The sequence below is a fragment of the Mus caroli genome, unplaced genomic scaffold (genome assembly GCF_978045245.1).
Source record: "Mus caroli unplaced genomic scaffold, Mus_caroli_1 scaffold_15, whole genome shotgun sequence".
NCBI lineage: Eukaryota > Metazoa > Chordata > Mammalia > Rodentia > Muridae > Mus > Mus caroli.
The window spans coordinates 75571332-75598150 of record NW_028227270.1 but is presented as its reverse complement, the minus strand read 5'-3'; the positions used below and the strand labels follow the sequence as shown (position 1 = coordinate 75598150).

The following is a 26819-nucleotide window of genomic DNA, read 5'->3' as shown; positions in this document are numbered from 1 at the left end:
TCAGTCCCTTCTCTGGTTCCCAGCATCTCAGTAAAGACTAGGAGCGGTTATCCCACATTTACTGCAGACACTCTGATTTGCTCTTAGGTGTGGGGACTTATTATAACACCACATTAACACAAAATAATAAAACCTCCTTTGGGAAGCAAGGGAGCCCTGAAAGTAAAGACCATCCCTTACGTGGCACATTTAGGCTTGTTTACCCGTGATCACCTGCCACTGGGCAGGATCAGTGAGGGGGAACAGTGCCTTCGTTTCTACTTGGGAAGGCCTGTACCAGGGCATGGTGAAGTTGCTGTCCCTTCTTGTGCCCAGCGCCACCCATGAGTACCTAGTTCCACCTGATGCTCCTGTCAGTCACCTCTGTGGTAACTTTCTTTCAGGCCACTTGGGAGAAAACCTTGGAATTCTAGAACAGAAGCCCCAGGCCCTGACTGGGATGTGGTGGTCTTGAATAGTACTTGACATTAAACTTTTTTTTTTTTTTTCTGAGACAGGGTTTCTCTGTGTAGCCCTGGCTATCCTGGAATTCACTCTGTAGACCAGGCTGGCCTCGAACTCAGAAATCCACCTGCCTCTGCCTCCCAAGTGCTGGGAGAGGATTAAAGGCATGCGCTACCACTGCCTGGCTTTGACATTAAACTTCTCTGATTTCCCGTCAGGCATGTAGAAATCTCAACATGTATTTGTTGGGGATATGATGTCTTTCATGGATTCCATGAGATGAGTGAGGAGTGAAGGGAGGGCCCAAGGCCACTGTGATCTGCTTGGGGGTCTGCAGGGATCTGGAAGGGTCTGGGGGGTGCTCTGTAAGGATCTGGGAGCTCTGAAAGGGTCTGCAGGGGACTGGAGAGCTCTGCAGGGATCCACATGGCTCTGGAAGGGTCTGGAGGGTGGGACTTACCTCTCCTGTCTTAGTTGCTCTGGGGACAAGGAGGGCTCACAGCTGAGGGCCTGTTTATTGCTCTCATGGCATGCGTTGCTTACAAAGGACTAATGGGAAATAACATAGGCTTAAGGAGGTGTGGCTCAGTGGTCTTGCTTCACATCTTTGGTAACGTTCTAAATTATGAAAAGTGCATAAACAGGGATATTTAATGGGTAGTTAGAAGTCCTACTCCAGCAACCCTACAGCTCCCCCATCTCCCCCTCCCCCCAACATACACAGCTCACCTCAGGGCTTCTCCCCAGCTCTGGTTACAGTTCCCCTCTTGGCAGCTATCTGGTGTCACCACTTACACATTCCTAAACAACACAGTTTGAGTTGGCCTGTGCCAAGCTCTCCGTGAGTGGTCAGCCTGTCCTTGCAGTGTGCCAGCTTTTGCGTTGGAGATCCTCCCTGCTGTTTCGTCAGCTGTGTCTCTGACTGAAGGCCATCGCTGTTTCCCAGGTGTCTTGCTCAGTCTCTCTCCCCACCCCCTACTTGGTAGCTAGTGGCTGCACCATTAAACTCACCAACTCGGTGCCTCCCTCCAGGCTGCTGCCAAAACACCATAAAAGGGGTGGCTTATAAACAATGGAAACTTACTGGAAGTCCAAGACTGAGTATCCAATGTCTGGTGACACTCTTCCTTTATAGGTAACGTGTAGGCATGTCCTCACATTGCAGAAAGGCCGACACATGCTCACTCTTCCCTTTTCTAAGGAATAGTTATCTCATTCATGAGAGCCCTCTTAAAGGCCTCATCTTGAATCTTACTGCCCTGTTGTTTAGGGTCAGGACACAAAGTTTAAGAGGACACAGACATTCATACTACAGCGCTCCCAAAGTCTGCCAGTGTAAAATGATTATTAGTGTTCTGTTATCTATTAATTAATGTTAGAAATCAACACAGTGGCAATTATTCCTTAACTAGCTAATTCACCAAATAACCACACTTTTTAATATTTCAAAGCCTTAGGCCTTAGCTAGGCAGGCTTTCAACTAGCTCATCCAGGTTAACCTGACTACCTAGTCCCATTCAGCCACATGGCTAGCTAAACCTACCAGGCCCATAGTCACATTCTTTTCCTGTCTCCTGGCAAAAGTGCTTCCTGTTTCTTCTTCCCAGAATTCCTTTCTCCCTCTACAGGAAGTCCTGCCTTCTAGTTCCTGTCAAGCTGATTGGCCATGATTTTTATTAAAGCCAATCAGAGACTTCCTTAGGTAGGTGAGGGAGGACAGAGACACAACTTCATACAGTGTACCCCAACATACCAGCTCACGACCTGAGAGCCCTATGGGGACTTTTTTTTTTTACTCTCCGTGTTCCTTGCTTGAGAAAAGGAGTTTGAGGACACTAAGAAAAGAAGAATAGTTATGGTGTCCACATGGGATGGTGTTTGTTACCCTACCCATACAGTATGCCCTAATAGTTGCTCAGTTCCTTTCAGGCAGTCAGTTCCATTGAAAGCATGTGCTCTGAACACTGAGTCACAGAAGAAAGGTAGGGCCGAGGCAGCGGAGTTGTTGTAAGAAGTAAGAGAAAGGATGGAGACATAGCTCGGTTGGTACAAATGCCATGCAAGCATAAAGTCCCAAGTTTGATTACTAGACCTATGTAGAAATGAGCACATGTAATTTCAGTGCTGGGAGGGCCAGAGAGGCAAGTTTCTTGAGCACATTGACAAGCCAGCCTAGCTCAATTGGAGAGTTTCTGGTAGAAAGGAGAGACCCCATCTCAAAAAATAAGGTGGATGGAGTCCTGAGGAGAGGAACACCAGACAGAGGTTGACCTCTGGCCTCCACGCTTATGCACACACAACATGTGTTCTCTCTCTCTCTCTCTCTCTCTCTCTCTCTCTCTCTCTCTCTCTCACACACACACACACACACACACACACACACACACATAAACATGTAAAGATAAAGTCAGGTACCACTTCTCAAGATGTTGTACACTTGGCTGGTGCTAAGGGTCACGCTTGGCCTGTTTTTAAACTGGGGTGAATTGTGTGCCATCCTCAAGAACAAAAACCAGAGGAGATTGAGCAGTGCAGGAATGTGGGAGTGGGAGGGGGTGGGGGGAGAGGGAGCAAGTGCAGAGCCAGGGTTTGTGAAGAGGGAGCACGGCAGAGGGAGCAGGAGTTCCCACAGACTTCTGGGCGGCCTCCAGCAGCAAGGACCTTTGCAGTGCCTGTTGGCCTGCCAGGAGGTGTTTAAATGCTCGCTCCGGTTGGTTTCCCCAGCAATAAACAGAAGACTTTGGCAAGGTAGATGTTTATGCCTAAGCCATTCTTTGCCTGCGCTGACCCCTGAAATCTGTGCTTCATTCAGAAGCCTTCAGTGAATGCCCATGCCTCTGGTTCCTGGTGGTTTTTGAAAATGTTAATTCTCTCTTCTCTGGCTTTCAGAGGCAGGCACTGTAAGGAGGAGTTAGCATTTACCCGGGGCTCTCTGAGCTGAAGGGCTCTGGGTGAATGAATGCCTAGTGGTTTTAGAATCATGGGAGAAACTGGCGATTCCTGGCCTTTGCACCAGGCCAGCGTTCCTCTGAACAATCTGTTTGCTCTTCACCTATGGCCAGCTGGAGAAGGGAGGCAGAGGTGTTGGCTGAGAGAAGCTTCTAACCTTCCTAAGTATTTGCCTGCTGAAAAATTCTACATACTCTTTTAAGTGGATTAATACAGACTCAGCATGTCTATTATCTCCCCTCCCCCTCTTCCTATTTATGTTTTCTTGTTGGTACTGGGAATCGAACATACAGTTTCAGATGCTTACACAAGACTGTCTTGTGCCATCTCCCCTCCTCCCCCAGGGACGGAACCCTGGGCTTTGAACCTACTAGATGAATATTCAATTAAGCCACACCCCAACCATCTTTTTTATTGCTTTTAATTTTGAGATAGGGCCTCACTACTTTGACTACACTGGCCTTAAATTTGTCATCCTACTGCCTTGACTTTCCAGGCTGTTTGTACTATGGGCAAGTGTCACCATGCCCAGGAACCATTTCTTTTTAGATTTATGGCCTTGAATATGAAACTTGGTTTGTTTCCTGGGGTCTATCAGTCTGCTTCCTGATAAGACCTGAGAAAAAATAAGGCTCACGAAATTACAGTTCATGGTCACATGGCTCTGTGGTTTCTGGGTCTATGTGGAGATGAACATCATGACATGGTGTATTTGGGGGAGAAAAAAAAACCGTGTACCTCATAGGAAGCAGAGACTGGGAGCTGAAGATAGTAGGAATAAGACACGCCCTCCAAAGATATGTCCCCCCTCATCTGCCACTTCCCCCAGGTGGGCCCCATCGCCTGCTGTTCCCACTCCCTCCTAAGGGCTCATGAACTTAGGAATTCATCAGTCCATGGCTGACCCTGATGATGCAGTAGTACCCTCAACTCCCCAAGCCCCATCTGTCAATACTGCAGCACTGTGGACCTGACATTTGCCTCTGAGCTTTGGGGACATTTCAGATAGAAACCATGCCACTGGGGCAGTGGGGATGTCCAGCAGAAACTCCCTCCTGTCTACATCAGTGTCTCAGATAGGGCACATGGTTTTCGTCTGGTCACGGCTGCTCGGGAAGTGAACAAGCACAAGCTACCGTAGTGACAGGGCCTATCGTGCTTCCAGGGGCTGTCACACCCTCAAGCCTGTATCCACTCCCTACCCAAGGTGTTTCATGATGACAGACAGCAGCTTCTTCCCTTAATCACCTTTGACCAGGCCCTCCCTACCCACAGACCTAACTCCCATGGCCAGAGGGCCACCTGTGCAGAAACTTCACAGTGAAATCTGAATGTCACTTTTATTTCTGACTAGGTTTTATCCTCTCTTATCTGAACTGGCTCTTCATAATATCCCACAGAACTAGTCCTGTTGGAAAAATGAGCATTTTTCATTTTGCGAATGGCACATCTCTGTGTCTAAATCTTTGGCTATTCTTGCAATGGCATCATTGGGAGAGAGTGACAAGAATTCATGGGACAAGTGACAAGCACACTTTTGAGGTTCAAATTTCTTTCCAGGAAAACTTGTGCTAGAAAAGATATCCCACCAGTAGAGAGAATTAATGTGATTTTTTTTTTTTTAAGATTTATTTATTATATGTAAGTACACTGTAGCTGTCTTCAGACACTCCAGAAGAGGGCGCCAGATCTCGTTACGGATGGTTGTGAGCCACCATGTGGTTGCTGGGATTTGAACTCTGGACCTTCGGAAGAGCAGTCGGGTGCTCTTACCCACTGAGCCATCTCACCAGCCCTGATTTTTTTTTAAATGTAGTGTTCAAAACCTCTGATGATTTGGTAGGTGAAAGGTAGACTCCTGCTGGCATATAAAGTTAAGTGCATGACATTAGCCATATCTGTCTTTTTTTGTTTCTATTGTCTATTTTTAAAATGGAGCGTATGAGTTCTCTGTATATTCCAGCTGGTCACCCTTTGTCATAGCTACAGGAGCTTTCCCCTAGCTGGCTGTTGGGTGATTGGATCATCTTGCATGCACGTTATTTTTGTATAGATCGCTCTAACTGTGCCTTTTTCACTGCCCTGCAGTTTATGGGGAATCAGCTTGGCCTTTAACCCAACTCCATCTTCCATCTGTGACGTCCGTCATCATTGTCGGATGACAGCTGGTGCTTATAACCAAGTAGCTTCACACTGGCCTTGTCACCTCTTTCTAACAACCTCTTCTGTGGAGTTCAGTTATTTTGTTAAAAAAAAAAAAAGAATATTTCCCCCAGGGAATTAATTCAGTGAAAGGACACTAGGGCTTTGGTGGGAGTAGAAAAGAGTAAGGATGTGTTTTGCAAAATGTGACTTTGCACAGTTGTGAAAACCCAGTGAAGGGCATCTTGCCAAGCATCCTGGGTACCAGCTGAAGAATCCATGGGGCAGTGAGTTGTAATAAAAGGGCTATTTTTGCTCTTTCAAGATCCTGCAGTCAGAGAGCTTGTACTATTTCCAGCGTAGATGCATTCTTGTGGTTGATGGATTCTGCCACTTCCTGGCTTGCAGGTCTATTCTTAGGATGGAAGCACCACTCCATCTGTAGACAGAGCCTGTACCAGTGACATATGGCCCATCAGGGCCTGCCTGCCCTTTCGTACCAAGGTGGGAACCCCAGCCTAGGGCCAGACACTCGGGTGTTTTCTCAACCACGAGAAGGTCAGTTTTTTAACCATGGCTTTCCAGGTTCTGTAAAGAGCCTCCAGGGTTTTTGCAGATGCCTAAGTAGCCTTGTGCCCATTGCTAATGGCGTTTTTGATCAGCCTAGTGTGCAACATTACTTGTGGATTTCGGGTCCCATAGAAGATTTTTGTTTTGACCTCATCAGCGTTGAGCTGTTCCATATGCCCTGTCCTAGACACTCATGGATTTTCTGTTTCTAAATTTGTACTTTTCTGTAGCTTCCATGCAATTACTTCACACAGGTGACTTTCTAAGAGGGGTCTCTGCTATCAGCTTCTGTGCTGGAATTTAGTAGAAATGGAAGTCGGGGACACATTCATCGAGTCTCAGACCTAAATCAACTTCAGAATTGGGGGGCCACTGTTTTCTTTTTGTCTCCTGGAACTGTGGTAGCCTCAATACACACATGCCCTTGGAGTCAGGAGTGAACCTCCCCACTGGCCACTCCATGACCCCCCATACCTGCCCCAGAGTCATTTCTGGTGATGGAGAGCCCTGTTCTTCCTGTCGCAGGCAGGGAACGTGGTGACTGGGGAGATGGTGGAAGAGCTCATCCTATCTGGAGCAGATATCATCAAAGTGGGAGTTGGACCAGGTGAGACCTGTCAAGAGCACAGTAGGGCTGGGCTGACTGTGGGGAGCAGGGGCCTTGGGGCTCCTGGAAGGAGGCTACATGGGAACCGTAAAGTACTCGCCCAGAGGTTCAAGGCGCATTCCTTTGGAAGATCTGATCTTCCCCAGGAAGCTCCTGAGATGCCACTGAACTGCCCTCTGATGACCCCAGGCTCTTCCTACACGAGCAGACATGTGGTTGTGTGGTGAGGTTCTGACCAGAGTGTTAGTGTGGGAGAGCAGACTGCAAAGGTCACTTTGAAGAGAAAGGTCTGTGGGGAATCCACGAGAACAATTAATGAACAAGAATGGCTATGTCCATGTGAATGTTTGAAGGACCCTAAACACTTGTGACTAAGAGGCCACATTTGAACATACCCTGTGGCCCACTGGCTCCCCACGTGATACTAATCCACTGCTCAGGCACTAGGGCTAGCCATAGGCCTCTTGAATGAAGGAACCAACTAGAGCCAGTCCAGCCTTTACCTGGGAGTTGCAGTTTCTTATTGGGACTGGCTGGGGTTTGCCTTCCTGTTTCCCATAGCCAAGCCTACATCCTCACTGCCGTGTTTTAACATAACATTCTGCCCTAAACATGCATCATTACCCAGATACTAGCATCAGAGTGAAGAGAAGAAAGACTATAGACACTTGATCTGGGACTAAAAAATAACAGCAGATCACATGTGCTCTCTCTCACACACACACACACACACACACACAAAAAAAAAAAAGCAACAGCCTTCTACCCTCAAAATAGTCTTTTAAGAAGGAATCAGAGAGGAATCAGATGCAAGGACCATGTAGGTGTGTGCCATTGTAGGAAGAGGACCCTGTGCTGTGATCTAGCATGAGGAGGAGACTGTGTGAGCGCAATGATTGGAAAAATGGCCCGGTCGGCTCACAAAGCAGGCAGGCTTTTAACCTACAGGGAGACTTCAAGCTCTGCTGTTACCTGTGGTTTTCCTCAATGCCACCCACTTAGGCGGTTAATAACTTTCTGAGCAAGAGAAATGGTCCCCGGGCTGCCCAAAAAGCAGCACTTAGGAGACCCCACAAGTCCTGCAGGAGGAGGAGGAGGAGGAGGAGGAGGTGAGCTTTGGTGGAGCAGGAGTGACGGTGACTCACTCATGCTTGAGTTCCTGCATTCTTTCCATGCTATTTATAGTGTTCTTGTGCATGAGGCCCTTTCTCAGTGTCAGGCAGACGGGAGCATGAAATCTCCAGAGCTTACTACCCAGCAGGGAAAACAGACCCCAGCACTCCCACACAGATAATGACTGAAATCGGCTCCTCAAAAGACAATGTCCGTGTGCTGCACAGTTTCCCTGGGGCAGTGAAATTTTAAGGTGGAGCCTGAAAAATGGGAAAGATGTGGGAGTAGGGAGTGTTATGTGGAGAGGGAAGGGGAAGGGGAAGGGAGAGAGGAGCAGACAAGAGAAGAAGCAGGTGGAGCATGGAGGTGGGTACTCACTTGTTTAGAAGTGGGGACATGGGACATGGGATCGGGATACTGGTGTTCCCGGGACCTGAAAGAACACAACCAGGACTGAATGGGACATTGGGGCAGGAGGAGGCAAGGGAGGAAGATATCCACGTGGTGGCAAAAGCCAAGTTGACCCCAGGTTCTGGGCAAGTGGTTCTCAACCTATGGGTCACAACCCCTTTGGAAGTCAAATGATCTTTTCACAAAGGTCACATGTGAAGAATCCTGCCTATCAGATATTCACAAGGATCACATGTCAGATATTCTGCCTATCAAATATTGACATCATGATCCATAACGGTAACAAAATTAGAGTTATGGAGTAGCGATGAAATAATTTTATGGTGGGGGGGGGGTCAGCTCAGCATCAGAGAATGTATTACAGGGTCACAACATTAGGAAGGCTGGGAAGCGCTGCCCTAGGCTGAGTGGGGACTCCGTCCAGGGAGATGGGGTGTACGGTATAGCATGAGATTAAGGCAGATGGATGGAAGCTGGGCTGTGTTTGGCCCAGGGTTGAGTAATTGGAATACAGTTGTGTGGCTTCCTCGCTCCAAGGGTTTGTAAAGGTCAAACCCTGGGACAAGGCTTTCTTCGCCCTGATGCAAATTCATTCCACCACAACCACACCAGGTGGGGTTTAGTTTGAGGGGGTGAGAAAGCCAGGAGAAAGCTGGGAGGATCCTGGGCGACCCCTGGAAGTTGAGTCCTCATGTGTGGAAGGAGGGGAGGCTTCCATGCTCAACCATTGTGTGTACGTGGGGGAGGGGTCTGAGGAGGGTGGGGGGACATGGCATCAGGAAGGACATTGAAGGTTGTGTGGGTGGTGATCTGTAAGACATTTGCCCTTGATGATGGTGAGGACTTGAGGGGCTGATATGGCCAGTGGGGTACTGTATAATGAGACCGTGTTGCCTGCCTAGTCAGCATGTCCACTGTTGGGGAAAAGTCACCCTTCACTGGGGCAGGGACATAAGATGGCGAAGGGGTGTCGTTTTCTATTGTGTTCGACTCACGCAGAACCCTCTGTGAATCCACCTCTCTTTCCGCACAGGTTCTGTGTGCACCACCCGAACCAAGACAGGAGTGGGCTACCCGCAGCTGAGTGCTGTGATAGAGTGTGCTGACTCCGCCCATGGCCTCAAGGGGCACATCATCTCTGTGAGTATTAGGGTCTGGGAGCCTCTGGGGACCCTGGGGAGATCTTTGCCCTGCCTCTGAGGGACCATGCTGCCTTCAAATACCCTACTTCCAAAAATATCACATTTACGGGTCCTAGAGATCTGCATGTCAGTAATGAATTTGGGAGGGGCAGGCTAAGGGTCATCATATCTCAGGTTCAGGAGTTGGGAAATGCTTGGGGAAGTGATAAGGAAATGTGGGGGTTTGTTACAGATGAGATGACAGAAGGAAAAAATAAAAATGAAGTCACTGTTTGGAGCGGGGAGGGGAAGGGGGTAGAAATGCAGATCGCAGATGAGCGCTTGAGAGAGTGTGGCTAAGAACTATGTGGGAGTAGGGATGGGTGGTGGCGGGGGGCATTCTTCTCAGCTCAATAGGAAGTTATTGAAGATGTCAAAGCAGGAGGTTGCAAGTGGGCAGATTGCTTTTCAGCAGCCAACAGGCTGGCTCCTCTGGGAAGGGTTAAGAATGGGCAGGACACCGGTCTGAAGGGCGTTTGAGGAACAGAATTAAGCTTTGGCAGTGGAGTTGGTGTTTCCGGGGCTGGTCAAGGAGGAAGATTCCACTTTGGCCTTGTGGGCTGGTTCTTAAGAATGGCTACAGAGGAACAAGATCACTCTGGATTTGTAGGTTCGTGTTGGTTTCTGAGGGGCGTGGCAGGCACCAAGGTTGGTAGAGAGTCCAGTGGCCTTGGGAACTTGTGAGCGGGTGAGGAAGCAGAGGGATGCGCAGGTGGGAAGCGAACCTCAGACCTTGAGTCAGCAGGAGCTTCTGACAGGAAGGAGGAGGAGTGAGCTGAGGCAGTCGGATGCTTCCACCTCACCTGTGACTTGTGGAGGGCAGTGTCAGTCAAGGTGTGGGAAGCAAGGAGTTGAACATGGCACAAGTATTCTGACAGAACTCCTGGGAGGATGATCATCACCAGCCATCAAATGCACCTACTCCACCCTCATCATTCACAGAACCACCGTGTAGACCACTGCCAAGAGTTATGTGATTTGAGCTACAGACTACAGGCCCATGCTGTAGTGGACCATGGTACCTGCTTGGTTAGTTGAGATGATGGATGGATGGATGGATGGATGGATGGATGCATGGATGGGTGGATAGATGATGTGCCCAGCTGTTCCTTGGCATTCTCTAGGGATGGAGTCCAGCACTCCCATGGGAAACCACAGTCCACAGAGGTTCACGTCTCTCCCTGTGCACAGTGGACTGGCATGGAGGTATAACCTCCATACCTATTCCCGTATACTTTAAATCATCTCCAGATGACCTCATGTAGAGTAAATGCTAGGTAAACCGTTGCTACCCTGCATTGCTTAGGGGATAACAAGAAATGTCTGTGCACATTTAGTACAGGTGAAGATTTTTTTTATTAAGTATTTCTGCAGTTGTTTGAACAAACAGGTTAAAAAAATCATAACTATGTAAGATAGGCTATTTCCCTACTTCCCTTCTCTCCTTCCCTCTTTTTCTATTCTTCTCCCCTCTCCCACCTACCCACCCACCCGTGCACATTTTTGTACACATGTACAATTACACATTGCAGTCAGAGTGATGGTATATTTTTAACGGTTCATAACGGGGCTGACTTGACTTGAATGTGTCAAACCTTCCAGTCATTTGACTTAGGCAGTTGCTAGGCCAGGCTTCCACAGGAGCTCACCAATAGGTGTCCAGATGTAAGAACTTAGGCCATCATCACTGTGGAGTGCTGCCTCGTTGGCTTTGGCTCCATTCCACAGCCTGTGGAGATCTCAGCTTCCGGCTTCTGTTTCATGGTAGCCTCTCGGTGGCATTCTAGCCCTGCAGGCTTGGCTTCGTGAGAGCTCAGAGTAAGAAACCCCTAGGCACCAGGCATTAACCAGTACTGCAGATGGCTCTCCACTGCCACAGCTAGAATCCAGGTGTTGGCTCACACTGCACATGGCCTGTGCTTCTCCTGTTTCCTCATTCGGTAGGCGTCTGCTCACCCGTTCATTTGGAAAGTATCTACAATGTCTGTGGTTCTCAACCTTCCTAATGCTGCTACCCTTTAATACAGTTCCTCATGTTGTGCTGACCCCCCAACTGTAAACTTATTTCATTGCTGCCTCATATCTGTAAGTTTGCTACTGTTATGAGTCATAAACTAAATATCTTATATGTGGGTTATCTGATATAAGATCCCTGTGAAAGCATTCAACACCCAAAGGTGCTACTATGTGCTACACACTAGAATAAATGGAAAAAGGTTAATGATAGTTCTATAACACACACACACACACATACACACACACACACACAGAGTACTTTTCCAGGTTTTGCTCCACTGAGAAGAACGAACATTTATTGAAGTAGCGTGTAAAAAAGCTGACAGAACTGTGAATCTGCATTTGCAAGCAAGGACACTTAACTGGAGCCACCCAGGAATCCCAGGCTCTTGTTGGCCAGTGGCTCTCAAAGTTTATGTCAAGACCTAGCTCCGAGAAACCACTCCAAGAAGTGTGCATTTACACACACACGTTTCCTGGCCTGAATCCCAGTGAATTAACCATTTCTGAGGTTGGCTCTAGTTGTGTGACTTTTCCAGGGAGACAGGAACAAACGTCTGTTCACCCCAGATTAGACACCATGCCTGAATGAAGAAATGATCCCATCCAAATGCAGCTTTGTGAACCAATAATTATTGGGGCTTACTTCACAGGGGCGAGGAGTTACAGGAGTCTCTCTCTCTCTCTCTCTCTCTGTGTGTGTGTGTGTGTGTGTGTGTGTATGTATGTATGTATGCTTACTTCCCAGGGGCAAGGAGTTACAGGAGTGTGTGTGTGTGTGTGTGTGTGTGTGTGAACAACTACGCCAGCATGAGTGATCACCTCACAGTACTGCCTGAAGGCAGTTCCAACCACAGCTACCTCTGTTAAGAGCCTACACCACATGCAGCTGGGTAGGAAGGCATGTGTGGCTGGACTTTGCAGGGTGGCTCTGATAACTGTCCCTACACCTTCTGTCTAGGAGGACATGTTAACAGGCCTGAGCTTTCCAGGGTCTCTCATGGTCCCCCACCCCCCAGTTTTGTGACATCTGGAGGATAGAGTTGCACCAGAGCCCCCAAAGCCTCAGGTGTGATTGTAAGTCTCTTTGCCATCTTCACCATCAGGGCTCTCAGTGGCTCTGTGTCACATACACATCTTAAATGGCTGCTGCTGGTAGCTGAGGGGAGATCGTGTTGGGTTTCTAAGGTGTGAATGAGGGAATAAGTGAGTTCCCTTGGCCAGGGAGAAGCAGTTGGTTTTGAGTTCCTTTCGCCCCCTGCCCCATGCCTGCTCACACCACCCTCTCTACAGAGGCCTGAGCCATAATGTGTGTTTGAGCCATGTGTCAGCCCTCAGGTACTTCCCACCTTTTGTTTGAGACATTGTTTCTTGTTGGCCTGGAACTGTCCTAGACAGGTAAGGTTAGCTGTCTGGCGCGTGAGGTTCCTGTCTCCAGGCCTCTGTCTCCAGGCCTCGTCTGTGGCTATGTGGAGACAGCCAGTCTGGGCTGCTGCACTCAGCTGTTCACATGAGTTCTGGGTATTCAAACCCAGGTCCTCACAATTAGGAGGCGAATGATTGACCAGCTGGGCCATCACCTCAGTCCCTGAGCAACTATTTTTAATCAGAAGAGGCATGCCAGCAATCCCTGAACCAAATCACTCCTATCCCATGATGCCTTCTGTCTTTAAATATAATGCTAGCCATGTTGAGAAACAAGACAGGCAAAGATTGTCAATTCCTGCCTTGTATATTTGCCCAGGACTCAACTGTCTTACAATTTCTTAGCAGCTGACTGTCTTAGTTGGCAGGAGGGTACCCCATGTTCTGTCTTCCTAGAGCATCATGGGATTCCTTGAACTGTAAACTGTAGAAGGTGCCAACTTCAGCCTCTTGATAAAGCGTGTTAAATTGCTTTACAGTCAACACCTCTTGTATTCTGGCATGTTGGATGTGCATCACCCGTTTCTTGTAAGTGTACACACCAGCAACGTGAACAGACAACACCGTGGATAAAATACTCTCTCCATGGCACTATGCAGCCACATTAACCAAGGACTTTGGGTCCACTGGAAAATAGGCTTGTCTGCTTTTTTAGTTTAAAAAATGGTATGTGTATAATTGTTTTTGCTTACATACATCTCTGTACCAGGTGTGTGCCTGGTGCCTGCGGAAGCCTGAAGAGAAGGCATCAACCCCCCCTAGAACAGACAGTTATAAACCGTTGTGTGGGTGCTGGGAATTGAACCCAGGTCCTCTGGAAGAGCAGTGTGCCTATCAGCTGAGCCATATCTCCAGCCTGAAGCATTTCTTGAGGTCTCAGTGACAATGGGCTTCTGAGACAGGCGTTAGTTCTGACCACCATCCTGTGATTTTTTTCAGGTGCTCACATGATAAATCCTAGTGTAGTTCCAAGCTACTTAGGAGTGCGCAAAGAGTATTCTGAAGTCACGTTGCTGGGTTCTCAGACTAACAGAAGCTTGCGTTTATGTAATGTGATTATGGGTTGCAGTCCTGTGCATAGCGCTGGCTTTAATTTTTATGCCTTTTTTGTGTCTATATAACCCATGCACACGAGTGAAGGCCAGAGGACACCTTTAGGGAGTCTGTTTTCTCCTACCATGTAGAAACAGTCTCTTGTTGCTGTGCTGTGTACCCCAGGCTAGCTGCCTCATAACGTTCTCTGCCTGATTCTTGTCTCTACATCTCATCAGGGGAACGCTGGGGTCACAGGCACATGCTGGGATCACGTGTTACCATGTGACATCCTGCTTTTCACGTGGGTTCTGGGGATTGGATTAGGACTGACTTGGGCCATGGGTTTGCATAGCTTCCACTTCTAGCCGCCTAACCAGCTCCTGGAGCTGGTTTTTATCTAAGATAAAACTCTAGAAAGCGAACGGGGTAAGCAAGGGACATGTGAAGTGGAAAGCAAACATTTGGAGGCGAAGAGAAACAAGCCTAGAAGCAGTCACATGGTTTTTGTGATGTCACACTGAGGGCTTTGCCCAGATACCTTGTCCAGAGAATCTGACTCTTAAAATAGTCAGGCTTCACGGGAGCCGCTCGAGAACCATGCACTTGACTGAGCAAGTAGTTACCCTTAGAAATGTTTGGAAGGAAAGACTGAATCTTCAGCACCTCCCCACTGATCAGAGCTGCAAGCATAAAAACACTTTGTTTATGCTCATATATATTATACATATATATGTATATATATATTATGCATGTAATATATAATATACATGTGTTATATGTATAATATATAACATATAACATATAACATATACACATATATCACACATATAATATATATGTACATATATTATACATATATCATACATATAATAAATACACATATACATATAATATTATGTATATACATATATATTATACGTATATATTGATGATGTCTGTCTCTGATTTCTGAATCCTTCTGCCTCTGCATTCTGAGTGATAGGCTCACAGACATCTATCAGCAAGGATAGCTAAGCAGCAGGCTTTGAACCCTCCTCCTTGGAGTGTGGGGGCCAATTAGGTGATGAAGAAAGACTATCCTTAGTGTATATGTGTGTGTGTGTGTGTGTGGGGGGTGCAGACCTGTAGTCCCAGCACCCAGGAGGTTCACATAGTGAGACTCTGTCTCCGGCCAAACAGAAGAGTGTTGAGTCACAGAGCCTAGTACTTTCGGGGTGAGATGTTCTTTGCAAGGAAGGGTCTTGCCTCTCTTATAGCTAGATGTCCCCACCTGCAACTCAAGAGGTGGTTGCCTTGCCAACTTTCACCTGTTACCCCACAGACATACTGTGTTCCTAAACCAAATGTCCAGCTCCGTGTAGCTGGCTCCCACTTTATGAAGACAGGCCCTTCCTTCTGAGGTCTTGGCGTTTGTCAAGCCCACGCTGTGCTTGGCTACATCCCTGTCACTTTGTTCACTGTCCCCATCTCTTCTTGTTCCTTGCCGGGCTGTCTGTCTCTCTGTGCTTTGCTGGCATTCGAGAGCATTGTCACCCTTCTCTTTCCATATCACCCAGGCTCTGCTAGGATAGTAAATCGCAGCCTGCACATTTGGGGTCTCGCTAATAAGGAAACATGTAAAGGCTGTATCCTAGGAACTTTGAGTCAGTGACTGTAACCTAAGGTTGCAGCTTATCCTGCTGCCTGTGAGGCCAGTCTGTGCTGTGTGGGCAGAGTGGATGTCACCAATGAGCACTTGTTTTTAAGGACATCTGATGGACTGGAGATGCAAGGCAGCTGAGAAGATAGAGGAGCCAGCTCCGTGCCCTTTTTCTCAGCTCTTAAAATAATCTAGCGCTCAGACTAAAAAAAATCTCACCTCTCTGCAGGCAAGGAGGGGTGGCTTCTGAGCGGGGAGGAGGAGGGAGCAGGGAGTGGCTGGGCATGTTATATAATGGTGTAGCAGGGCACAGTGGCCAGTTTGACACACTTTGTCCTCCTCCCCAGACATAGGTGCTTGAGCCCAGAGGGTGGACAGGCAGGGGTGACGGCCTCTGACCGTCAAAGTAAGGGTAGTGTTGGGCCAGCTGCTTGGGTAGGGGTGGGAGGTAGTTCCCGGTTACTTCCTCCTCACTGGTGAGCATGGGCTGGCCTGTTCCCACCTTACTGATATTCTCTCCTTCCTTCCTTTGAAGGATGGAGGCTGCACATGTCCAGGAGATGTCGCCAAAGCCTTTGGTAAGTACGAGGGACACAGCTCTGCCACAGGGGGAGAGGGACTGACAGGGAAGGAGGAGCTCTGCATAGCTTGGAAGGACCAGATGGAGAAGGGAACCCCCGAGGGGCTTCTGAGCTTTTCGGGACTTTTCTTTGCCGGGGTTTCATTTCTGTCTAACCAATTCCCGGCTCAGCTTGCTTCGGGTCTGTAGCTGAGCAAGTCAGGAGCCCAGAATGGGGATGGCAAGCTAGAAGTGGGTCGGCTTGCGATGTTCTCAGTAAGAGAGGGGAATGCCCAGCGCTCGCTCCTGTGACTCTGGCTCCTGGTATCTGGCTGTGCAGATACCACCACCTGGAGCAGCCCCCACCTCATCCTGGCTGGATTCAGTCTTGGTGGAAGGTTGACCAGGCCTGCCTCCCACTAGAGGGCAGTAGTGTCTGCTGTAACCCATCAAGGTCTCTGCTGTAGGGCCTCTGGGCTCCCTGTTTGTGTCACACACTAACATCTCACCAGAAGGGTGGTAAAACAGAGCTGCAGAGCCCGCATGTGCTTTCCACAAACGGGAACTAGCTGCCTAGCCTCAGATTGTTCAGCTGTACACTATAGGAAGCTACACACACATACACACTGTGGTAGAAAACTTTTTGTCATAGTAACAACAACACAAACATTTGAGTTACATTGTATTTGTGTGCATTGTATAGTAATCAGCTCTTTCCTTCCACCATGTGGGTCTGGGGGTGTTTCGGCTTGGGAGCAAGTGCCTTTACCTGGTGAGCCATCCCACCAGCCCTTGGTCTGTTTTTACAGCAGTGATAGAGGAGGATCCTGCTGGCTCAGTTTCTTAGCAACCCAACCTATAGCAAAAAAAAAAAAAAAAATGCCTGCCCCTAGATCTGCTGTGAAAGAGAGAACAAACCCTCTTCTATCTTGCCTATCCAGGGTATGACAAGGTCACAGTCCCACAGTTAGGTGCAGGGCCTTATCCTTAAGCATTACATAGTGTGGGCTTCCTCCAGGTATGCCCCATGGATCACAGCACTAAGTCGGAGCTAAACACACTAAAAAGCAACAGTCCTTCAGGAGGTACCATGTCCCCAGGCTTGGTGCTGTCCTCAGCTTTCCTCAGACCTTTGACCTGCTCTGTTTAAAGTGTAGTCCTGCATGTACCAAGGAAAGAGAGAGGGACCTTGTCTAGGAAACGCCAGCTGGGAAGCAATTTGAGTGTTGAGAAATACAAATCACCGGGAACCAGTTTAAGCAGTTGTGCATAGCAGATCTGTGCTCGGGGTTCCTGCTGGTGACTTTCTTCATCTGAAGGTCTGGCCAGACTACACATCTCACTGCCTCCTTAAAAATCACAGCAGAGCTGGGCATGGTAACACAAGCCTTTAATCCCAGCACTCGGGAGGCAGAGGCAGGCGGATTTCTGAGTTCGAGGCCAGCCTGGTCTACAAAGTGAGTTCCAGAACAGCCAGGGCTATACAGAGAAACCCTGTCTCGACAAACCAAGAAAAAAAATCACAGCGGGAGGCGGGGGTCAGCATTGGTGTCTGAGAGCTGCTAGTGGCACACTGTGGAGTCCATGCCGTGCTTATCAGGGTCAGCTCCACACAGCATCACCTAACAGATGGAGCAGAGTAGAATTGACTTAGTGCTTACCCTGGGCTTGTGTGTGTGTGTGTGTGTGTGTGTTTCCTTATAAGTGTTCAGATGACCCCAGCAGAGACATCAAGGCTGCTTCTCACCTACTATTGGTCTGTCATTCACCCTGATTACTCGGCATCCATTTGCAGGATATTTGATCACACTGTGAGCCCTGAGATTGTGTTATTTACTTGGGGGATGGGGAATGGGGTGGGGGAACAGTTTCTAATTGTGGTGTGGCTCAGTCCTTAGCACACACCTCTAATCCCTCTAGCTGGAATATAGACATGCTCTTAGTCCACCTCTTTAATCCCAAACAATGAAGGTCAACTTAGTTTGTAGAAGAAGCCACCCATGTTTGAAAGCGATGTCTAATTGAGTGGCAGACAATGTGACGAATCAGAGAAAGATTTGACAGAATAGGACATGCCCAACTCTCATGAGGAGAGAGGAGAGGCAACATAAGGAGGAGCCACACAGATGGAGAGAGGAAAGAGACGGTTTCACTGGAGAGTTGTAGAGACAGGTTGCAGAGAGAACAAGCTACGACACAGGGGAAAACAAAACGAGCCAGAGGATGAGAAGAAGCCAGAAGATGGGAACAGATTTTCAGAGTTTGAGGCCAAGCAGAGCAATTCAGTTAGAGGTCCAGAGTGAAGCTGCCAGCTTGGAGAGGAATTTTGAGTCAGAATAGCTGAGTTAAACCAGCTAGCCAGAGTTCAGACAGAACAAGAAAGGGTGAGCTTATTCAGCAGCAAGTCTCAGAAGCTGAAGACATTCTAGGCCTAGGTTAGATTATCCAGGGCTAGGCCTAGGTTAGCAGACTGAGGCAGGGGGCCTCGGAGATGACAGTTATATCAGACAAATAAAAGATGCTGTTGCATTCTGTTATGGACCAGTTTAGTTCCAAATGGAACCCTTGGTGACTCCGAGGGAAAAGTCATTGTTAGTGTCTCGATTCTTAGTCCACTGTTCAGTTGACAGAAGTTAATTTGGTTCATGGCTGAGAAGACTGGGATGCCCAAGATGCATCAGTACTTGCCTGAGCCCTTGAGAGGATCTTCCTGCTGTCCTACAGGTTGACTGAGCCATCACATAGGGAAAGAACAATTGTTTTACAGGGCTACCGAGAACTTCATGTCTGTAACCTGCATGACTTCCCAGAGGCCTCAGCTTGCAACACACAAACTGAACTGTATAACACATCATATTTGACACCCATAGTTACCCAAGGGCAGCAATATAGAAAATCACTTGAAATTTTGTTGAATTGTTTTTGGTTTTGGCATAAGGTCTCAAGTAGCCCAGGCTAGCTATATATATAGCCAAGGATGATCTTGAGTGACTTCTTGTTCTCCTGCCTTCACCTCCAAAGTGCTGAGATTACAAGCAAATGGTACCAGGCCTGGTTTATGCTAGGATCAAACCCAGGGCCTCCTGAATGATAGGAAACTGAGCTTCATCCCCAGCCTGCAGTCAGAGTACCGAATTCAAGGTCAGAGGATATGCTTTGTAAGATGCACGCAATCTTCCAGGCCTTTCTGGATGTAAAGGAGCAAGACCTGTTTGGAAGGTTTCATAGCCAGTCCTTGATCCATTCAAGGCACTCCTGACTGTCTCTCCCCTCCCTCATTTCCTTCAGTCTCCAGTCTTAGAAGGACACGGAACCATGCTTAGAGTCAGGGAGCACGAAATGGGCAAGACCCTCTTTCCAGATGCTATACTCTCTGAGCCTACCTCTGCCCTGTCCTTCTGTCCACTCGTTGGCGTGTAGGAGCTGGTGCAGACTTTGTCATGCTGGGAGGCATGTTTTCAGGGCACACCGAGTGTGCAGGTGAGGTGATCGAGAGGAACGGGCAGAAGCTGAAACTCTTCTATGGCATGAGCTCAGACACAGCCATGAAGAAACACGCGGGAGGCGTCGCCGAGTACAGGTATGGCTACTGCATGGCTTAGGCTGTGTCCACCAGTCTGGCTAGAGCCACTGTGTATTCTTGTCCTTTATGGGAGGGGCTAGAAATATAGACCCAGCATCTTTGTACGAAGCACTGACTTACATTCTGCTAGCATTTACCACAGCAAGCGTGGGACAGGCAGAGGTATGATTACAAGGTCCAAGCCAGGGAGGGGATGACCCAGCCTCCTGTGGTTACACATGAGTCCTGCCTTGTCTCAAAAGAGCCCTCCCTGAACAGCCTCTGTCACCCTCCATCTCTAGCCTAAGGTAATTCACTCTCTGAGGATGAAGAGTGGTCGTTCATGTGTAGCAAACAGACAGGAGCTTTCATGGAGGATATTGTCATCTACAGTGTTTCGTTTACTGCCCCGCGGGCTCTGACAGTTGACACAGGCAATGTTCTCAGCTGGTTAACCAGATCACCTGACTGCAGAATCAAGACTCTAGGGTGAGGCGCAGTTTTAAAACTCCCAACTTCACCAAGGCCACCTGGTCTTTTCCATTCACTTCCAGAGTAGCCTCATAGATGCTTAAACAAATCCACATCAGAGCAGACCTGGTGCATTGCCCTGCTCCATAGAGCTTACCCCTGAAGCTCATCAGAGCCAGCTCTGAGGATAGACTCCGTGAAGGACGTGGGGCAGAATGTCTCAACGTGCTTAAAGAAAAGCTGGCTTCACACGAGGATGGGAAGCCTACTCCTTGCTGGCTCACACCTTCTGTGCCCAGACACTTGCCCAACAGTCCCAAATTTCTTCCCAGGGTGTGGGATTCTGACACCTCATGTAAGGAGAAGCCACACAACTCCACTGAGTGGCAGTAGTGGGTAGGGTGGGAGGTATGACAAGCTGATTGCAGCTGCCTTTTCCTCTAGTCACTTCTCTTCAAGTGGGAACCTTGACAAACATGGAAGGGGGAGCTGGGTGAGCAAGAGGTATGGAGTTGGTCTCAGTGAGAAGTGCCCTTACTTAGTGTTGCTTTCGGACCCCTTCCTGCTATCATGGTTCCTGGATTCTCCGGCCAAGAAGCCCACTGTCTTTCCAGCAGGCACAGTCACCTTCTGAGGGCCATGTGGCATGCTGGGCCAAGATGATGTTGAGCCACGTGGTTGAGTAGCCATTCTGTGCTCCATTTGAAGTATATGTTCCCACCTTCCAGCTGTTGCGAGTCCTCCCAAAATAGCAGTGGACAGAGAAAAGCAGGGCAGACTGTGACAATACAGAAGCCAGGAGCTGAGGGAGAAGCCATCTGGGGACTTCAGCAGGGTGGAGGTGTCAGGGAAACACCGAGCCTCAGTTTGGGAAGCGGGTTCAGATCTTAGAGTTCTTCATTGAGAATGCTGAAGGAGGCAGGACCTCCACCCACAGTTAGCCTTATCACCCACAGTTAGACAGCATCACCACCTTATCCTGCTGCTGTCTCTCTCCCACTTGCAACCTTGCCGTAACATTGTGACATGAGTTCAAATCCCTCCTCTGACCTCAGATTTCACTGCTGCCTGGTCATTAGTGCTGTGGTAGCCTCTCGTCAGTCATTAGCACTTACATGAGTGTTACAAGTGAGTAGACGTTGGGGTCCCACAGTGGGTTACTCATTAAAAAAATGCCATCACCTTAGCAAAGAGGAAAGAACTTGGGAAGGTCTTGAACCATCTGCCATGGCAGCCATCATGGGTGCACACAGGTATGTGGCTCTCGGGTCACAGAGCTCTGAGATCTGAGCCAGCTTAGGCATGTCAGATGCCCTCTGTCCTAGCCACTAAACAGCCTGTCACCCAGCCCATGATTTAAGGTGTTAGACTTCATGCAGAGTGTGGGAGCACACGTTAGGTGAAGACAAGTTCACATTCCATTTGTATTTTAGGCAGTGAGTTTCAGACTGAGTTCCTATGTTCTAGCCAATGACTAGGCACAGAAAGTTCTAGAACTTTTAGGTACCTGTTAGGGCTTGCCTGGGGCCTCGCCTTCTGCAGTGCTTCTGTGCAAGCATGCTCAGAGCCTGTCTCCATTTTTCAGGATCAAGGTCTGACGTACTGTACAAGGTGTTTTGCGATGTTCTTGGGATGAAGGACAAGGGGAGAGCTTGATGTCGCTTAGTGTTTGCACATTAGGCCCAGCCTGAATTTCTATGCACGGCTCTGAAAATGTGGAGATACCACCTGCAGTTCTGAGTGTTATCTGCGCATAACCTCTCAACCCCGGCTCTGGGCAATGGGTGTCTGAGAGACTGAAACAAATGGACCTGGCACATGGTAGAACCTGGCGAAGGGCATCCCTGGCAAAGGACTGGCAGGCTGTGGGGGTGCAGTTACTGCATCTTCAAGGCAGAACCTTGTAGGTCTTAGGCAGGCCTGTGTTTCCCATGATGCTTCCCCTGAGGATACACAGCAGCCATAGAGCTGATGCTTAGGAAGGCAAGCCCTGTGCTTTTTCTATCAGCCAAAATGGATGGATGGAGGGAATGTGGCGGGAGGTGGTAGCAGGCGGGAGGCAGCCCAGTCGGCTCTGTTTTCCCCAGGGAGGAATTAGGCTATTTGGTGGTTGGTTCCTAAATAGGAACCATAAGAGTGGAAGAATATGGTTAGGGGAGAATGTCACTACTGGGGACTAGGGGTGGGGGCTCTCATTGCTAACCAAGACCTCTCTTTCCTCCGTGAACAGGGAAGTTCCTATAGGGTTGGAGGAATACCTCATCTTTCAGGGTCTCAGTAGGGATGTCAGAGTGGGTGAAACACCACCCTGTGGGTTTAACATTGCTGACACCATTCCCACACTCACCAAAGCCTTTGTTAGCTGGGTAAGACTTGGCACTGGATGGGGAAGGGCCTTGCAGCACCCCACCCGTCTCCAAGGAGTTACGGGCAATTCATGGTTGCCAGGGGGAGTCGTTTTCTTCAATGGTGTGACCAGTGGTGAGGTGCCCCGTGCTCTAGGACATAACCCTACGGAGTGAATCAGCTCAATGGATCACAATGAAACAGACCAAAAGGGCGGGAGAACGGGGGTGGGAGGGGCTTATGAGGAAAGAGCAGGAGTGGTTTTATAGGTGGTGCCGGGGAACATAAAATGTCCCAAACACTCCATTTGCACGTATACTGTTGTCAAAGGAATGAAGGCTACAGCAGGGAGAATTCCACCTTGGTTATTAAGGGGGAAAAAATAAGATTATTCCTCCTCACCCTTCTCCTTTCCCTCCTCAGGGCCTCTGAGGGCAAGACCGTGGAAGTGCCTTACAAAGGGGACGTGGAGAACACCATTCTGGATATCCTTGGAGGACTGCGCTCTACCTGTACCTACGTCGGGGCTGCCAAGCTCAAAGAGCTCAGCAGGAGAGCCACGTTCATCCGGGTGACCCAACAGCACAACACGGTGTTTGGTTAACCTTGGGGATGCAGACCTCAGTGTTGAGCCTGAGTGGAAGCCTCCTTTCACCATGCTTCGCCCCTCCCCTTCTTATCTGCCTTGGCAGGCTGGCTGCTATCACAGATGCTGAGACTGAGTCCTTGTCCTGATCTTGTAGCCCGAGACCTTGGGGCTTGCCCTAGTGCCTGTGTGGGGCCCAGGAGCAGGGCGCTCGTGGGGCCCGGGTCAGCTCCTAGAACTCATTGCCTCCTGGTTTCAACCAACCCTTGCACCCTCCTTTCTGTCCGCCATTAGTTTTCTTTCTAAAGGACAATGGTTTCACTTTTAATATAATGCTATGATCTTGACTGAGTGCTGGAGTTTGCGTGTTCAGGAGCACAGTCCTATAGAGCTTCATAAGCCTTGGGAAAGCCTGCCCAGTCAGGTAAGTGAACCTCAATGGTTAACACACAAGGCCCCTTGGTTGGAGAGGGAGTGTGGTGTGGGGCTGAGCAAGAGCCTACAAAGCTCACAACCCACCTACTGCTACCTGTAGCTTTTCGTTGCTGGGAAGAAAAAAAAATGCAATGAGCAGGGTCACAGGCTCTCAGGTCGCAGGGTCAATGGACATGAATTGTCTAACCCTGTTAGCTTGTCTCCTAGCCTGTTTGGAGCTGCTAGCAAGCTCGACCTGTCCTGGGATTTTGTGTAGTATGTCAGATACGCAGTTGATCTCCAACTTGTCAGGCTGGCTGGCCCTCTCTCTTTTTTAAAGTCAGGATCTAGCTGTTAGCCCAGGCTGACTTTGAACTTGCAATCCTCCTGCTGCAGCTCAGCCAGGCTGACCCCTCTCCAAGTGTTTACAAACCATCTTGAAGCCTCACAGATGTTTTATGAAAAAGCCATGAAGAAGCCTTGCTGAAAGACAAGTGCTCTGAGGCCTAAAGGGGCTTAGATTGTGAGTCACGGAAAGTCCCTTGTATGAATACTTCCTGGGAAGTAGCTATGTAGGAGGGTGGCCATTATTGCCTGGTAAGAGAGACTCTGTCTTGGAGAAAGGCCCTACTTAGCCCAGGGAGCTGCCCTGCAGTGTCAAAGCATTAGTGTTTCTGAGAATCGGGTGGTTTTTCCTAACAAGGTTTATCAGCAGGCACAGGAGTGTGCCTTTTCTTTGAAAAGGCAAATATAACATTCCAGGGAGGAGAACGGTATTGCTGAGTGAGGATCAATTAATTGTCTGGTGCCTACCATATCTGATGATGTAGCTACACCAGTACATGGGGGCAGGGTGCCCAGCCCATTACCAGTCAGGTACTTTACGACTGCACTTAACGTTTGAGAAGAGGGCACTCTGAGCCCTCCTCCAGCCTTCCTCCCAGAGCCCCGAAGCATTGCTCTTAGACCCGTAGAAATATGAGTGGCATACTTGGGAAGGCTGCGTGCTGGATGTATTCATGACTTTTCCCATCACAATGACCACATTCCCCCGAAAGGAGCAACTTAAGGGAGCAAGGGTTTCTTCCAGGGAAAATTCAAATGACACTGTCTGTTACAGTAGGGAGTGGCCGGCATCTGTGACTGTGAACACAAGGCTGCTTGCTTACATCTCTGCAAATGATTGAAATCCTGTTCCATTTGGTTTCCTGCCTCCGTTGCCCTCACCCTCTATCCAGTCCAGGTCCCCAGCCCGTGGGATGGGGCTACTCAGCTAATTGTCTCCAGAAACACCCTAACAGGCACACCTATAATTGTATCTCCTTTGTGATTCTAAACCTTCGTCTGCTTGGCAGGATGAATCATCACACATGTTGTTGCAAGAAGAGGGGTATTCAAGGCAAACAGGATGTGGCACTTGTGTAGAGGACCCCCACACTCTGTCCGCCCTATCTGTGTCTAGTGTCAGCCTCCCTTGATACACCCTATGGAGGATGTGTTTCATATTTAAGTCAGTTTAATGAGCCTAGAATAAGTAAGAAGGAAAGGAAGTCCTAAGTCCCTTCAGGTGGACTGGCATCGGCAGGTCTCTTCAGACCTGTGCATTTCCCCCAGATTCTCAATATGATACCTCAACAGCTCAATATAACATTATAGGCCTGGTCCCTGTGTTAAATTAACATTGCATCATGCATCACTGTGGGGACATGGCCCCCAAAGGCTCCATATAGCACATGCTCTACATGGGTGCTGCTTCAGGATGGGCTTGGCCTGGGCTTCGGTTTCCCTCTCCCTGCAGTGACAAATGCCACTTTGCTCTGTAAGGATCCTTGCAGACTGGTGGTTTTATGTAGCCAAAGGTAGGCCCCTTGCTATCTAGTTCTAAGCAAATGAAGGCCAAAACGTGCTCTTGCAAAACCCCAGGCACCAGGATTATCTTGAAACAGAGGCTTCATAAAAAGAACACACATTCCCTTGGCTAGAGTAAGTGATCAGAATGAGCCTAGAGGATCTACTGTGAGAGCATCCTTCAGTCTAGGCAAACAACACGGACAAAGAAGGCCCGTTGCCCATGCACGGAACTTTCTGTGATGGAATGGGAGCAATGATGGCAGAAGTGGCTATGGTTATGAGAGGCTGCCTGCTCACATCTCTGCAGACAGGGAAGCAGAGACATAAATGTCCCCATTTCCCTATTAGGTCATAGGTATAGGAGGGAATTCTCTTTGGAAGGCAAGCATAACCCTGGAGCAGGGGAGCATGAATCTTGGTCTTGGTCTGGAGCAATGCTTCTTAGAGTTTCAAGGCATGTCTCAGGGTATCACAGTAAGCTATGTATTTTTCCTAATCAGCCTTTTGAGTTATCCTAGCCATAGGATAACTGTTAGCTATAAACAGTCTGTTATTAGTATCTAATCACATGGGCAGGCAGAAGGCTTGCCCATTGCATACCAGGAACAGCCCTTCTAGTCTGGTTCACTGAGGCTTCCTGGCATGCTACTTATTTTCCCACATGCTTAAAATACAATGTGTAGAATCCCAGACCCTTGTTTCAGGAGTCACATGCTACTATGTAGTCTAGGCTGCCTGATTTGTTACTATGTAGCCTAGGCTGCCTGATTTGTTACTATGTAGCCTAGGCTGCCTGTTTTGTTGGGATGAGTCCTAATTGGATAGCTCAAAAATATAAGGAAGAAGAAAATAGAAGCAAAGGGTCCCCATTCTTCCCTGGCCAAGTGAGAACTCTCATCTGTTTCTGGCATCTTCTCCCCAGTGTGAGCTCCAATTTCAATTAGAAGAACGACATCGGCACGTGTGGATAGGAGCAGGGCATACCTGGGGGTTGCTGCTGCGGGGGTAATGATTTTCCTAAACCACCACCAAGCCACACCTTCCCAAAGCTGAGCCCAACACCAGCCTGTGCACAGTACTTCCGAGACAGATGCAGAGCAGGCTTTCTCATGCAGGAAGACCTCTGTTCCACAGGTTTCTAAGAAGTATGCACTTCAGGGAAGCCTACTCAAGCAACCACAGCTTACTTACCAGTTGGAGCCAAACTGAAGATGTCACTGATAAATGCCACATTAGGCACAAAGCGTGCCAGTCATTTGAGAAGAAAAACCTAGAATGTTGAGCAGAGAGGAGATGGCAGGTTAGAGACAGTCATGCCTCATCTCACACCGGTCTCCCCAGGGTGCACTGAGGTGATGTGGACAGGTCAGTGAAGAGGGACTCCCCTCTTCTCAGCCACCACTTTCTTTGGGGATCTGACAGACAGCGAAGACACAGGTTTGCAATTGGCACTGTTATTTTATTAGTAGTACGAGTATTATACAATAAACTTGTACTG

The 26819-nt window shown here is 48.6% G+C and overlaps 1 protein-coding gene and 1 long non-coding RNA gene across 2 annotated transcripts in view; one reads left to right on the top strand and one right to left on the bottom strand.

Annotated features, from left to right (window-relative positions):
• Positions 1 to 23403, top strand: part of Gmpr (guanosine monophosphate reductase) — a 39283-nt gene extending 15880 nt beyond the window's left edge. The window contains exons 5-9 of the mRNA XM_021180306.2: positions 6631 to 6712; positions 9270 to 9376; positions 16068 to 16110; positions 19512 to 19671; positions 22894 to 23403. Coding sequence (XP_021035965.1) covers positions 6631 to 6712; positions 9270 to 9376; positions 16068 to 16110; positions 19512 to 19671; positions 22894 to 23074 — 573 coding nt within the window. The 3' untranslated portion in view covers positions 23075 to 23403. The remainder of the gene's footprint in view (positions 1 to 6630; positions 6713 to 9269; positions 9377 to 16067; positions 16111 to 19511; positions 19672 to 22893) is intronic.
• LOC115029088 (uncharacterized) lies at positions 621 to 2029 on the bottom strand. Its single transcript, XR_003834665.2, has 3 exons — positions 1529 to 2029; positions 1174 to 1245; positions 621 to 1062 (listed from the first exon to the last, which is right to left on the bottom strand). It is a non-coding gene; the product is annotated as an uncharacterized LOC115029088 (long non-coding RNA).
• Positions 23404 to 26819: the final 3416 nt, after the last annotated feature.